A 14,931-nucleotide genomic window follows, 5' to 3' on the forward strand; every position below is an offset into this window, starting at 1 on the left:
ATCTACATGATATCAATATGACTGCTATGAAATAGTTGTATTCAAAACAACCTTCTTTTGTTAGTTATTTCTTTTAACACGTATTAAGTTGCTCCATCAATATGCAAACTAAATAAAGATATTTCTTGACTCTTGACACACTTTGTGACCAGAAAAAAAGCGAATTTTCCTTAAAGTGTGCCTTTAGCCCCTCTGTTATTTGGAGAAACAGCTACATCTGGTGGCAGGTAGCTGCCATTGCAGCGCGCCTCATGCGTTCTCGCACTGCAAGAACAGAAACCAGGCCAAAATGACATCAGTAAACTGGTGAGACGTCTCAGTTAACCATCTGATTAAACATAAGAATGTGTCAACCGCATACACATCCTATAAAAATGAATAGAAATTAATCTTTATAAGCTCTAGATTATCTTAATTTGCTTTTTTTTTTTTAGCTACAGCCCCAGTCCTTGAGGAACAATGCAAATTGAAAAGTATTTCATACAAAGAGTTAATAATTTTTTTGTTTCAAACGTCATACAGAAGGGCGTGATAAAGCCTACATGTGTCCACGATCAAAAATCTCACGTTGCTGGGAAACGCTGAAAAAATATGCACAAAATATATGGCATACATGTTGACCACAACCCGTTTAGCCATCATAAACCAAATGTGTTACGCAGTTTAGTTCGTACTTATCCTGCTACGTGTATTCGCTTTCCGGAGGCACTGTAAATTGGCTCCTCTAAATCCCGCAGACTGTGTGCAAGGAAAGACCTCGGGTGCGCAACAGAGAGAGAGAGAGAGAGAGAGAGAGAGAGACTGCGCGCGCCGTGAACAAACGGTTTCATACCGTGTGCATGTGTATGCGAGAACTGAAGGAGATCAGCAGAGCGTTGAAGAAGAATGATACCGTGCCTGTGAGAGTCGGATAAATAAACAAGACTGTTGTAAAACTCCTACTCCTAGTCGTGATCACGGGAGACTACGCATGTAAGATTCGTTACATGTCACTGTCAGTTCTAGTCAGTGCATACAGTAAGAAGACCAGCCGCGTAGTCGCTTTCATAATGCTGGCGTGAGAAACACACGACGGGGGACTGAAAGTGCAAAGGAGGGCCAGTGAACGGCTCCCCCACAAACGACTGTAGGGCTCCAGCATGTCGAACCGAAAGCACCGGGACAACCAGGAGATATGCGCCCGCAAGGTCCGGGAGCTCGCGCAGACGGGAGTGAACAAGCACTGCTTCGAGTGCAATCAACCCGGGGTGACTTACATCAATATCACCGTGGGCTGCTTCGTATGCACATCATGCTCTGGAATGCTGTGAGTAATAATACGGAATGCATGTGATTATGCACTCTCTAGTAGCCTATGCAATAGATGTACTATAGTGATTTCTGCAATGTTGTTGTTGTTGTTCACCAAACTCTGGAATTCCTAAAAAATGCAAAGTGCTATCTATCGTGAATTGTGATATAGCCTATCAACCTACTACATGTTAATATTGGCAACCAGTCCTCTTGAGCAACATGAAAACACGCAGATGAATGCGGATCTGTCAACTCGTGGTTGTGTTTACATTCTGATTCAAGACTGATTTTCAGATTTTCACCAGCACTGAAGGAAAAGACGCATCCACGGTAGTTGAAGGAGGTTCTTACATTGTACTATCATTTTCACAGTCCCTAACTATATCCCATCACCTCCTGCAACATTTATTTCACACGTTTCACTTATTTATATTAAATGAATGCAAACCTGCTGAACCCTTTTCGCTTTTAAGCAGTTTGTGCTTGCACTTTGTCTCTTTTAGGAGAGGGCTCAACCCACCCCATAGAGTTAAGTCTATCTCCATGACAACCTTCTCCCAACAGGAAGTGGAATTTTTGCAAAACCATGGCAACCAGGTGAGTGTCAGGGCTGCTGTTCCAGATCTCCAAGATGTCTGTTTTAGATCATTCCATCTGGAAAGCATCACAGTCTCATTATCATCTGCTAAACATCTTAAAAAGATCACATTTACAAACACTCCAAATCATAAACGTCTCAAAGACATCTGCTGAATGTCTCATTGACATCCGAGACACACTTATTGATGCGTCTAATAGACGTATTGCAGATGAGCAAACAGCGCACAAAAAATATGTCTCCCAGATGTAAACACGCACATCATATAGACGTCTGGGTGATGTACGTGTGCGATCAGGGGTGCAAGTTTTAAAGGCTGGAAACAGCCGGTAGCCACTCACTTTTTAGTTTAGGGGTCATATCATGAGAAATGAGAAACAAAAAGTTTTCGACATACTCAAACATAAGAACTTTGTATTTATCAAAATTTTCTACAAAAATAGCTTTTTCCGAAAACCTGATTCGAGAAACGTTAGAAACCCGACTACACTTTACCCAGATACCACACGTACATATCTGGGGTGTCTGTTTTATGGTACGATTACGCGACAACTATGTACAAAAAACATGTAAAAAAACGATCCCCGTTCATATGGATCCACGAAAACGACAAAAAATGCTGGATTATGCTGCATTCACACTGCCAGCGACACTCAGAGACAAAACGATCTCATCTCATTCATTTTCATTGAGAGCTGTCTACTTCTGGCAACACAAGCGATGGCGACCATTGGCGACCGGATGTGGCCGTTTCCAGTGACGCGACAAAGTTGAGAAATGTTTAACTTTATGCAAATCAAGAGCGACTTTCGGGAGCAACAGCCAATATGAGAGAAGATGCTAGAGCTCACATGATCCTTCTCTCTCTTATCTCCTGCAGTGACGGAAAGATGGAGGAAAGGCTACTCTCCATACACACTAGCATACTTACTTGACTAGCGACCTAACCGCCAGCCACTGGCGACATGCAGCGACAAAGTAGCTGGCAGTGTGAATGCAGCTTCATGCATGCCAGGCCAGTAGTTGGCGATGTCACTTTGTAAAGAAACACTACGCTCCTGCACACATAAGCTTTCTTTCTCAGAGCGACGAAAGCATCAAGCAATTTTGTCTGGAGGGACGATTTTCTCCAGCAATTTTCTGCTGGAGAAGCGTCAATAAACTCAAAATCTTGAGCAACACAAACACAGTCCTGTAGTCTGCCATTGTAGTTTTGAATGTCTTGCGTGTTGTTTTGAAGTACTTGCGCGCATGCATATAGACTGAACACGTAATAAGCGTGCACATGACGACATCGTTTTCACAAACTCGCGTTTTTGTATGTTTACACGGAGATGATAACGGCATAGTTTTTAAAAACTTGCCGTTAGAAACCCTTTTTCAAAATTTTGCGTTTTCAGGCCCCAAAACGACGTTGTCGTGTAAACGAACAGCCAAAATGCATAAAACGCATTCAGTTGACAACGTTGTCGTGTAAACAGCCCCTTAGATCTTTCCCTGATAGCACAAGCACATCACACAGATGTCTATTTGATTTGTTTGATTATGTCTGGAAGATGTATTCTTTACATTGTTTGCCCATCTGTAATACGCTGATAAGACATAGGCCTATGTCAATAAGTGTCTCTGATGTCAGTGAAACATTCAGCAGATGTCTTTGAGATGTTTGTGATTTACATTGTAAATCTGATCTTTTTAAGATGTTTAGCAGATGTTAATTAGATTGTGATGCTTTCCAGATGAAAAGATCTAAAACAGACATCTCATAGACGTGTGCTATCTTGGTTTCATCTGGAAAGCATCACAATCACATTAACATCTGCTAAACATCTTAAAAAGATCAGATTGAAAAACATTCTAAATCAAAGACATCTGCTGAATGTCTAATCAACTGTACGTGTGCTATCAGGGAAATGTCTTGACAAGCCTTGTTTTCTCTGGCCTGTTGACATATGACCAAGTTGGGCTGGGACTTGTTGAAAGGCAGCAAAAAATGTCCTGTTTACTTTAAGGCCAGAGAGGGTGGAAATTGTCTTGAAAAAAAAAACCCAAAACAAATATGACTGATTTTGGTGCAGCATTAACTAACATTGTCAACATTTGGTAAAATATGTAACTTCCATCTTTTAAGAGAATTTCTCAAAATTGAAGAACACAGAAAACATAGAACATTTACAGCATTTGTAATATCCCATTTTACCCATTAACCATTTTTGTTTAAAAAAACATATCTATTAATAGAAAATACCTTATATGTAATGGATACACTTGCAAAGTTTACATTTGGCTGTATTTCCTGTGTCGATGTGTGCCAATATAAAACTACCTAGTCCAGCTGTGGAAATGAAAGACTGATAGCTTATATCATCAAATGCAAAAAAGTAGGCAACTAAGTGCATTGCGCCAATGTTATGTTATGTTATGTTATGTTTTGTATTAAAATTAGGGCTGTCAATTTACATGATAATTCAGTGTGATTAATTATAATAAAATAACATGTTTCAATCGCTCACTTGTTCACTCATTCCATATTTTCTATATAGTGGATGGCAATGAGTGCACTATATCAGCAATGAATGAACAAAACAAGTGAGCAATTTCAGACGCTGACATATACACAGAGCGTTGAGAGTGCTGAAGCTGTTGCAGAAACAACTTTGTCACATGTGTACTTTTATCTAACATGAACCATTTTATTTTGATTAATAATAATAAAAAAAATATATATTCTTATAAACTGGCATATATACAAAAAGTATTCATTCTGTTTGTCATTTAATTTGTCATTTGTCATGAAAATAAATATTTTTACAAGGATTAAAATAAAATAAAATCTTGCAACACTCTTCTATCTAAGCTGACTACAATTCAGTATTGAAGTTCTAATAACATAACATCCATTAAATATTATATGGATAAGTTACTTGCATGTAACCAAATATTTGAATAATTTCTGAGTTAACAATCACCTCAGTTAATTAGTGAAGAATGAAATCTCCTTTCATTGCAAACTAAAAATCAACAATATCCTCAACTATGCAATTTAATTTGTGTAAATAAATCCTAAATTGTGACATTTATTTTTGGCTCACTTTTGTTTGTTTTGTTTCAATCAAGTAATTTGTTGCCAAAACGTAAAACATTACAGCCAGTTTGACATAAAAGATTGCAGGAATGAAGAAGTCTGCGTCTCTCTCTTGCTCGCTCTCTGCTGTTTAGCTCTTTCTCCCAGCTCGTCAGTCCTCTAGGTGATGAATTATGGGCAAAATAGCGTCAGCGAGTGTACATTGGCTGAACACTCAAAATCAGAGCCAAACATATTGTCTACATTGACATGTCCTTAGAAAAGCACTTATAAATAGTCTACCTCAGATGGATTGACAAATTCTGTTGCAAAATGAATTGCTGTGGACCGTCGGCCGGTGATCAATGATATGAAAATATATTAAATATGATATGATATGAAAATAAAAAGTATATTGCCTTTTAAAGTCACTTTTGTATTTTCTAATCAGTGCTTTTCTTGTCTGCCACAATAATGTAATTTCTTTTATTTATCCGATTTATTATATTTCCTACATTTTATTATATTATATATTATTTAATCATTATCTATTCAATTGTTTTTATTTAGGGGGCCTTTTTCTGCATATATTGATATTTGCGATGAATTCGATGAATTAATCAGCTTATCGTGTGATTAATCGATTATCATTTTGAATTGATTGAAAGCATTAATTAAAATGTTTTTAGTACATGATATATTGCAGAGTTCTCCCATGAATCAGACAGAACTTGCCTTGTTTGGTGTGCAAATCTGAAGAGGGTTCAAGTACAGACACCGCTCTCTCACTCCCCAAACAATATAACCAGCATCCATATCACCCGGCCTGTAGCTCAAGACTGTTTGCCCACTGAAGCTAAGCAGGGCTGAGTCTGGCCAGTACCTGGATGGGAGAACTCCTGGTGAAAATAAAGTTGCTGCTGGAAGAGGTATTAGGGAGGCCAGCAGGGGGTGCTCACCCTGTGGTTTACTGTCCTAATGCCCCAGTAAAGTGATGGGGACACTACACTGTAAAAAGGCACTGTCCTTTGGATGAGATGTTAAATCGAGCTTCTGACTCTCTGTGGTCATTAAAAATCCCAGGACACTCCTTTTAATGCGTAGGGGTGTAACCCCGGTGTCCAGGATTAATTCCCCCCATTGGCCCTCCTCAATCCTGGCCTGCTAATAATCCCCATCCATGATTTGGCTCTATAACTCCACTCTCTCCACTCCACCAATAGCTTGTGAGTGTACTGGTGCACTACGGCTGCCGTCGCATCATCCAGATGGTGGTTGAGGAGAGTCCCCTGTTCACCGTGTAAAGTGCTTTGAGTGTATTGAAAAGCGCTATATAAATGACAAATGAATTCCTTCCTTCAACACACAATCACAATCACACCCACCATTGGCAATACAAGCTTCTCACAGTAAAAGCCTCTCCTCTAAATGCTTTCGGGGTGGGCGCCGTTGCTTTTGTAACTAACTGGCCTTAGACACTGGTGAAATGTGCTCTGACTCATTCCCCCTCTCTTCTGTCAGTAAAGCATGTTGAGCATGCAAAGGCATAGACAGGCATAACAAATATCAACAGCAGTGATAAGATTGAACAAGTGAATGATGAATGAAAACTACATGGCTAAGTCACCACTATGCAAAAAATGTGTGCTGTTTTGACGAGGTTGGATATTTTTGTGGTTTATGTCACTGAGCATCTGGCTCACAGTCTGATTTGTTGAAATACCTTATTTTTCAAATGTTTATTGTGAAGCTGTAGAGTTTATGTTGAAGTTTACATGTACAGTGAAGCTGAAGTCTCAGAGAAGTTTATGTTGACAAAGTTTGTGTTACACTGATCTGATGGAACTGAGAAGAGTGCACGCAGAGTGTTGAAGGCAGAGAAATAAAGAGCCTCATTTGACTGCATCATTGGTCTCCATCTCCTCCCTTCCATCTCTGAACGTGGAGTTCTTACACTTTTCCACACGTTTACAGTAAAGTATTAGTTCACGCAATAATGAAAATTCTGTTGTCTTTCACTAACTAACATTCACTCATGTCATTCTGAACCTGTTTGAATATATATAAATATTTTGTGGAACACAAGAGGAGAAATTTTGAATAATGTAGACACTGCTCTTTTTTCTATACAATGAAAGTGGATGGTGACTGAGGCTGTCAGTTGTACAGAAAAAATAAAGTCATACGGATTTAGAAAGATGATAGAATTGTCATTTTTGGGTGAACTATCTATTTTAAGGGATAAGTCGAGGCATTTTTATTTGTATAGTGCTTTTCACAACACACATCGTCTTAAAGCAGCTTTACAGAAGATCAGGCGTTAACAAAAAATGAAACTGTAATATCTATAATATCTTCATTGTGTAGTTTGATTAAATATGATTGTACATTTTGTATAAAAATGAAAAAAAATATATATATATATATATTTATATGATATTTATAACCCCAGTGAGCAAGCTGAAGGCGACTGTGGCAAGGAACACAAAACTCCATTAGATGTTGGTTAATGGAGAAAAATAACATTGGGAGAACCCAGACTCACTGTGGGGGCCAGTTCCCCTCTAGCTAACATCAGGAATATAATGTAAATATTAGTTATTTGTGTGTAGTGCAAGTCATGGTTTAAAATTATTAATCTAATTAAATGTTAAGGGTCCGTATTTAAACAAAGATTTGATATGAACTGTCAAGATTAATGACTAATGTCTTTGAAGTCCTTCCTGGTTTAACTGCAGAAGTTGGCATAGATTCATTGTCCTTTGTTAGTTGACTGATGAAGACTTTTGTTGGCAATTCATTGATATTCAATGTATTCCATTTCAAGAGTGTAGTCCATCAGTAGACAAAGGTGATGTAGGCAGAGATCAATGAGGTGCATCGCAGTTCAACCGGCAGGTCATTTCGGTGAAGTTCGGTGGGGTCCATCCTTAGTCCAAGGTTCAGGCAGTGGCATTTGAAGTATCCAATGTCATACAGTTGGAGTTGGCATCATTTCATCCTCTGAAGTCTGTTGTAAAAGACTTAAGTGATGTCTGGCTAGCACTGGCTGTAGTTTGTCATCGTCACTCAGCAACATGTAGCAGTGGAGTCCGACACCAAGCAGGAACGGAGCTGGATCTGAATCCCGAGGATGAGACATGGAAACAAATAGAATAATATTAGCATATATGTGATTACATTTTATGCAGCTTTATAGATCATGATGTTTCTGGTTCTGGGAGACCTAACTAAAGCAGCCTAATTTTGAGTTGAAGGATAAATGAATGAAAAATGTGTATGTCTGGCTAAATATAGTAAGTCTTTAGTCTAGACTTAAACTGAGTGAGTGTGTCTGTATCCTGAACAGTGTTAGGGAGACTATTCCATAGTTTTGGAGCTAAATATGAAAAGGATCTACCTCCTTTTGTGGATTTTGATATTCTAGGAACTATTAACAGACCAGAATTTTGCGATCGTAATGAACGTGATGGAATATAAAGTGTTAGAAGGTCACTTATGTACTACAGAGCTAGACAATTCAAAGCTTTATATTGTCACGTTCCCCTGTTGTCTGCCCCTGTGTTCTGTGTCTCACCAGTCTATTGTTTAGAACTACATTTCCCACAATCCACCTGCCGTCATCACTGCCATTTTGTGTCATTGTTCACACCTGTTTATCATTTGTAATCATCCTGTCCTTGTGTATTTATACCCTGGTTTTTTGTTCTGTCTTTGTTAATCGTTGAAATGTTGTTAGCCTGGTGTGTTTTCCCTATTGAGGGTTTTTCCTTTGTGTTTTGCCTGTTTGTTGATTTAATAAAGTAGCCTGCATTTGGATCCGCTCTCCTCGTCTGCCTTCGCTGCCTTCATTTTGTAACAGAACGATTGACCGCCACATGGATCCAGCGGCTTTACGTGCAAGCTGCAAGCTGCTAAGCCTCCAGCAGGGAAACCGTTCGGTGGAGGACTACACCCGCGATTTCCTCTTGATTGCGGGTGCCACTGACTTCCCTGACTCCGACCTGGTGGCGTTTTTCCGGGCCAACCTGAGTTGTGCGCTCCGGGAACGGTTGCCACCGACGTACGGTTGGAAGCTCCAGGACTTCGTTGAGGAGACTCTGCTGGTCTGCGCTTCACCATACACTGTGGATGTCGTCGAGGAGAGCCCTGCCACTCCTCCCACAGTGTTGGTACTCCATTCGCCCGTGGTTCGTTCCTTCATGCCTGCCACGGCCAGCGAGCCAGTAGGGCCCACTTCGTCTGCCTGGAGGAGGAGGAGAAGACAGGCTTTCGCCTTCCGGCGCACGCCTGTCACGGTGAGCGAGCCAGAGCCCACGCATGTCACTGTGAGCGAGCCAGAGCCCACACATGTCACTGTGAGCGAGCCAGAGCCCACGCATGTCACTGTGAGGGAGCCAGAGCCCACGCATGTCACGGTGAGCGAGCCTGTCGTCCCAGAGGTCAGTGAGCCAGTGCCTGTCGTCCCAGAGGTCAGTGAGCCAGTGCCTGTCGTCCCAGAGGTCAGTGAGCCAGTGCCTGTCGTCCCAGAAGTCAGTGAGCCAGTGCCTGTCGTCCCAGAGGTCAGTGAGCCAGTGCCTGTCGTCCCAGAGGTCAGTGAGCCAGTGCCTGTCGTCCCAGAGGTCAGTGAGCCAGTGCCTGTCGTCCCAGAGGTCAGTGAGCCAGTGCCTATCGTCCCAGAGGTCAGTGGGCCAGCGCCTGTAGCCTCGACCGTCCCTGAGCCAGCGCCTGTAGCTTCAACCGTTCCAGAGCCAGTGCCAGTAGCCATGACCTTCCAAGAGCCAGTGCCAGTAGCCGTGACCGTCCAAGAGCCAGTGCCAGTATCTGAGCTTCCTAGAGCTCCGCCTTCCGAGCCTCCCGAGCTTTCCAGAGCTCCGCCTCCCGAGCTTTCCAGAGCTCCGCCTCCCGAGCTTTCCAGAGCTCCGCCTCCCAAGCTTTCCAGAGCTCCGCCTCCCGAGCTTCCTAGAGCTCTGCCTTCCGAGCCTCCCGAGCTTTCCAGAGCTCCGCCTTCCGAGCTTCCTAGAGCTCCGCCTTCCGAGCCTCCCGAGCTTTCTAGAGCTCCGCCTTCCGAGCCTTCCAGAGCTCCGCCTAACGAGCTTTCCAGAGCTCCGCCGTCCGAGCTTCCTAGAGCTCTGCCTTCCGAGCCTCCCGAGCTTTCCAGAGCTCCGCCTCCCGAGCTTCCTAGAGCTCCGCCTCCCGAGCTTTCCGGAGCTTCGCCTCCCGAGCTTTCCGGAGCTCCGCCTCCCGAGCTTTCCGGAGCTCCGCCTCCCGAGCTTTCCGGAGCTCCGCCTCTCGAGCCTCCCAGGGCTCCGCCTCTCAAGCCTCTCGAGCCTCCCAGGGCTCCGCCTCTCGAGTCTTCCAGGGCTCCTCTTGAGCCTTCCAGGGCTCCGCCTCTCAAGTCTCCCGAGCCTCCCAGGGCTCCGCCTCTCAAGTCTCCCGAGCCTCCCAGGGCTCCTCTCGAACCTCCCAGTGCTCCGCCTCTCAAGCCTCTCGAGCCTCCCAGGGCTCCACCCCTCAAGTCTCTTGAGCCTCCCAGGGCTCCACCCCTCAAGTCTCTTGAGCCTCCCAGGGCTCCACCTCTCAAGCTTCTCGAGCCTTCCAGGGCTCCGCCTCTCAAGTCTCCCGAGCCACCCAGGGCTCCTCCTCCCAAGCCTCCTAGGGCTCCGCCTCCCAGGGCTCCATCTCTCAAGTCTCTCGAGTCTGCCAGGGCTCCTCCTCCCGAGATTCCCAGGGCTCCGCCTCTCGAGCCTCCCTCTGCTCTGCCTCCTGAGCCTCCCACGGCTCTGCCCCCTGAGCCTCCCGAGCTTTCCATGGTTCCTCCTCCCTCGGCTCTGCCTCCTGAGCCTCCCACGGCTCCGCCCCCTGAGGCCTCTGAGCCTCCCTCAGCTCTGCCTCCAGATCCTCCCTCAGCTGAGCCTCCCGAGCCTCCTACGGCTCCGCCTCCCGAGCCTCCTACGGCTCCGCCCCCTGAGCCTCCCAAGCTTTCCATGGTTCCTCCTCCCTCGGCTCTGCCTCCTGAGCCTCCCACGGCTCCGCCCCCTGAGGCCTCTGAGCCTCCAGAGCCTCCCTCAGCTGAGCCTCCCTCGGCTCCGCCTCTCGAGCCTCCTGCGGCTCCGCCTCTCGAGCCTCCTGCGGCTCTGCGTCCCGAGCCTCCTATGGCTTCACCGCCAGAGCCTTCCAGGTCACCGCCTTTGTGGCCTCCTCCCAGGCCTCCTGACCCTGTTCCCGTCCTGTGGCCTTCCCCCAGGCCTCCTGACCCGGTCCCTGTCCTGTGGCCTCCTCCCAGGCCTCCTGACCCTGTTCCCATCCTGTGGCCTCTTCCAAGGCCCCCTGACCTAGTCCCTGTCCTGTGGCCTCCTCCCAGGCCTCCTGACCCAGTCCCTGTCCTGTAGCCTCCTCCCAGGCCTCCTGACCCTGTTCCCGTCCTGTGGCCTCTTCCCAGGCCCCCTGACCCAGTCCCTGTCCTGTGGCCTCCTCCCAGGCCTCCTGACCCTGTTCCCGTCCTGTGGCCTCCTCCAAGGCCCCCAGACCCAGTCCCTGTCCTGTGGCCTCCTCCCAGGCCTCCTGACCCAGTCCCTGTCCAGTGGCCTCCTCCCAGGTTCCCCAAACCTGTCCTTGCCCAGTGGCCAGCTTCCAGACCACCTGAACCTATCCTTGCCCTTTGTGCCCCCTTGGACTTCCTGCCTGCCATCTATGCCCCCTTGGACTTCCTGCCTGCCCTTTGTGCCCCCTTGGACTTCCTGTCTACCCTTCGTTGCCCCCTGGACTGCCTGTCTGCCCGTCGTTGCCCCCCTTGGTCTGTCTGCCCACCACAAGCTCCCCCCTCTCTCCTTGGATGATTTTTTTGCCTTTTTTCTGAGGAGCGTCTGGAAGCCGCTCCTTTGAGGGGGGGCTATGTCACGTTCCCCTGTTGTCTGCCCCTGTGTTCTGTGTCTCACCAGTCTATTGTTTAGAACTACATTTCCCACAGTCCACCTGCCGTCATCACTGCCATTTTGTGTCATTGTTCACACCTGTTTATCATTTGTAATCATCCTGTCCTTGTGTATTTATACCCTGGTTTTTTGTTCTGTCTTTGTTAATCGTTGAAATGTTGTTAGCCTGGTGTGTTTCCCCTACCCGTGCTTTTCTAGTTTTATGTTTGTTTCCCTATTGAGGGTTTTTCCTTTGTGTTTTGCCTGTTTGTTGATTTAATAAAGTAGCCTGCATTTGGATCCGCTCTCCTCGTCTGCCTTCGCTGCCTTCATTTTGTAACATATATGTAGTTAACATAATTTTAAAATGAATACAAAATTGAACAGGTAGCCAATGTAGTGATGATAAAATAGGGCTAATATGATCATATTTCTTGGTTGTCAGCACTCTGGCAGGAGCATTTTGAACCAATTGAAGTTTATTTATTGAACTTGCTGGACATCCTCCCAGTAATCTAGTCTTGAGGTCATGAACGCATTAATTCATTTTTCGGAATCAGCAACATAGAGCATGTTTCGTACTTGGCAATATTTCTGAGGTGGAAGAATGCTGTTCTACAAACACTGGAAAAGGACAGATTGGTATCAAATATAACACCTAATTTCTTTGCTGTAGAAGACCAAGTAACAGTAAATCCATCGAGAGTCAAATTATATTTTAGCAGCTTATTTTTAGAGGTTTTTGGTCCAATAATTTGTACCTCTGATTGTCAGAATTGTGTAGAAGGAAATTTCTGGCCATCCAATCTTTGATTTACACTCTGCTAATTTGGAGAATTATACATTTTCCTTGGGTTTAGAGGAAGTATAAAGTTGGGTATCTTCAGCATAACAGTTGAAATTTTTTTCATGATTCCTGATAATATATCCCAGGGGAAGCATATACAAGGAGAAAAGCAGAGGCCCTAAAACTGATCCCTGTGGCACTTCGTACTTAAATATATATTCACACAAAAATGAAAATTCTCTCATCATTTACTCACCATCATGCCATAACTGATGTGTATGAATTTCTTTCTTCTACTGAACACAAATTAAGATTTGTAGAAGAAAATCTCACACAAGTGAATGGTGACCAAAATATTGAAGCTCCAAAAAGTACATAATGGCAGCACAAAAGTAATACATACTACTTCAGTGGCTTAATCCATGTCTTCAGAAGCGATCCAACTGATTTTGGGTGAGAGCAGACCAATATATAACTCCTTTTTCACTGCAATTGCAGTCTCTAGGCACGATCATAATTTGAAGCTTGATTACTCTTCCTAGTGCTTGACGCATGCGCAGAGCGCTATATGCCGCTGGGAAGTGTAATCAAGCTTCATCTCATGATCGTCATTTGGGTGAACTATTCATTTTACTATTAATACACTGTAAATAGTTAACTGCAAACACAAAATGCTTTGTAAATAATGGAGCCTACTGTTGCAAACATCTCCTGTTTGCGAGTGAAAGTATGCATTTTTCATCTATTTGAGGATTGTTCTCTATGCAATGAATCAATTAGTAAGCCTGCAATTGACTGTTCATTCCTCATTAATGAGGCTTTCAAAGAAGGTAAACTAGGTTTCTGGTATGTTGGGGATCTAGGTTGGAAGGAGGACTTGGCTCTGCATGTTTGACCCAAAAGCAGATGGCTGTTTTGATGCACGTGACACGCAGAAACTGAAAGAGTTCCTCCAGGACAAGTATGAGAGAAAGAAATGGTGAGTGAGAATATTGCAGTCATAAAGGTAGTACCTACATATTTCTAAAGTGGATGGACCATTTAGGTCATCCATACATTTGTCAAATTCTACATCTGGTCAATTATACAACTACACATTAGTATTTCTTAGTGATAGATAGTTTAGTGATAGATTGCATTTCAAACTGTGCAAGCATGTGATATAAACAGTGTCTGTTGTTTCAGGCATTTCTCTAAAAACAAGATTCGCAGGGATGCAGAGACACCATGGGGCCCAGGGGTTCAGGCTGTTCCAGCTCCACACGGGCCCGCTCAGAGTCAGCCTCCACCTGTATTCCACACCAACTCCACTGCCCGGCCCACTCGTACATTGGTAAGGAAGAAAAGAGGAAGGACCAGGAAAAAAGTTATGAAGAGACAAATGAAATGAGAGAAATTGTTAAATATTTGATCATTTAATTTAATTCATGCAGTTTTTATTGTGTAAAAAATATGCCAATAAATTACCTCTTGAAACTGAAAAGAAATAAAAGAAATAAAAAGATTTGAGAGTAGAAGACTAGTCTTAGTGGAGTTGTAGTGAAGTTGTTATAAATCTGTAATTAACTAAATTTTGAACTCTGGGTCTGATTTAGCATATTCAAAGGGGTTTGACATGAAACAGACGCAGTGAAAGTGGGTTTGGTTTGTGTTGTCTAACATGCTTTAATCACTGATCTGAAAATATTTCCCAGTCCAGGCCCAAAATGTGCCATATTGAAGATGCTGGTCTGATTTTTAATGTGTGTGTGTACTCCCCCAGTCCCAGTCCCAGTCCCAGTTGTCAATATGGGACAGAGCTTCTGGTGTGTCTCCATCAGATAGCCGTCCAGAGGTGTTCACAGCCAGACCAACTCGCTCACAGAGCTTCAGAGACCATCCTATTAAAGGTACTGTTTTCACACCCTCCATCTTTCTCATCTCTTTTTCTTCTTTCCTGACTTCTCCAATTCTATTATCCTTTCTCCATAAAAAATGTACTGTGGTGTTATCATGATACAGTGGTGGAATTAGATGGCATTATCAACATACTTTGGTATATAGGCGGTGGCCATGAAATAAACTTTTCTGAAAAAAACAAAAAAACTGTTGTGTGTGAAAATCCCAGAAGATCAGCAGTTACAGAAATACTCAAACCAGCCCGTCTAATCTTATCTAATCAGCCAATCGTGTCGCAGCAGTGCATTAAATCATTCAGATACAGGTCAGGAGCTTCATTTAATGTTCACATCAACCATAAGAATGGGGAAAAAAATGTGATCTGATTGATTTTTAC

At 43.9% G+C, this 14,931-nt stretch overlaps 1 protein-coding gene across 2 annotated transcripts in view; it reads left to right on the forward strand.

The window, feature by feature from the left end:
- Nucleotides 1–554: 554 nt before the first annotated feature.
- agfg2 (ArfGAP with FG repeats 2) overlaps nucleotides 555–14,931 on the forward strand; it is a 30,565-nt gene continuing 16,188 nt past the window's right edge. For both annotated transcript variants that reach the window (XM_052126836.1, XM_052126845.1), the window contains exons 1-5: nucleotides 555–1,306; nucleotides 1,797–1,890; nucleotides 13,520–13,635; nucleotides 13,842–13,989; nucleotides 14,419–14,545. In XM_052126836.1, the coding sequence (XP_051982796.1) occupies nucleotides 1,140–1,306; nucleotides 1,797–1,890; nucleotides 13,520–13,635; nucleotides 13,842–13,989; nucleotides 14,419–14,545 (652 nt within the window). In that variant the 5' untranslated portion in view covers nucleotides 555–1,139. The remainder of the gene's footprint in view (nucleotides 1,307–1,796; nucleotides 1,891–13,519; nucleotides 13,636–13,841; nucleotides 13,990–14,418; nucleotides 14,546–14,931) is intronic.

This window comes from Xyrauchen texanus, chromosome 1 (genome assembly GCF_025860055.1).
Source record: "Xyrauchen texanus isolate HMW12.3.18 chromosome 1, RBS_HiC_50CHRs, whole genome shotgun sequence".
NCBI lineage: Eukaryota > Metazoa > Chordata > Actinopteri > Cypriniformes > Catostomidae > Xyrauchen > Xyrauchen texanus.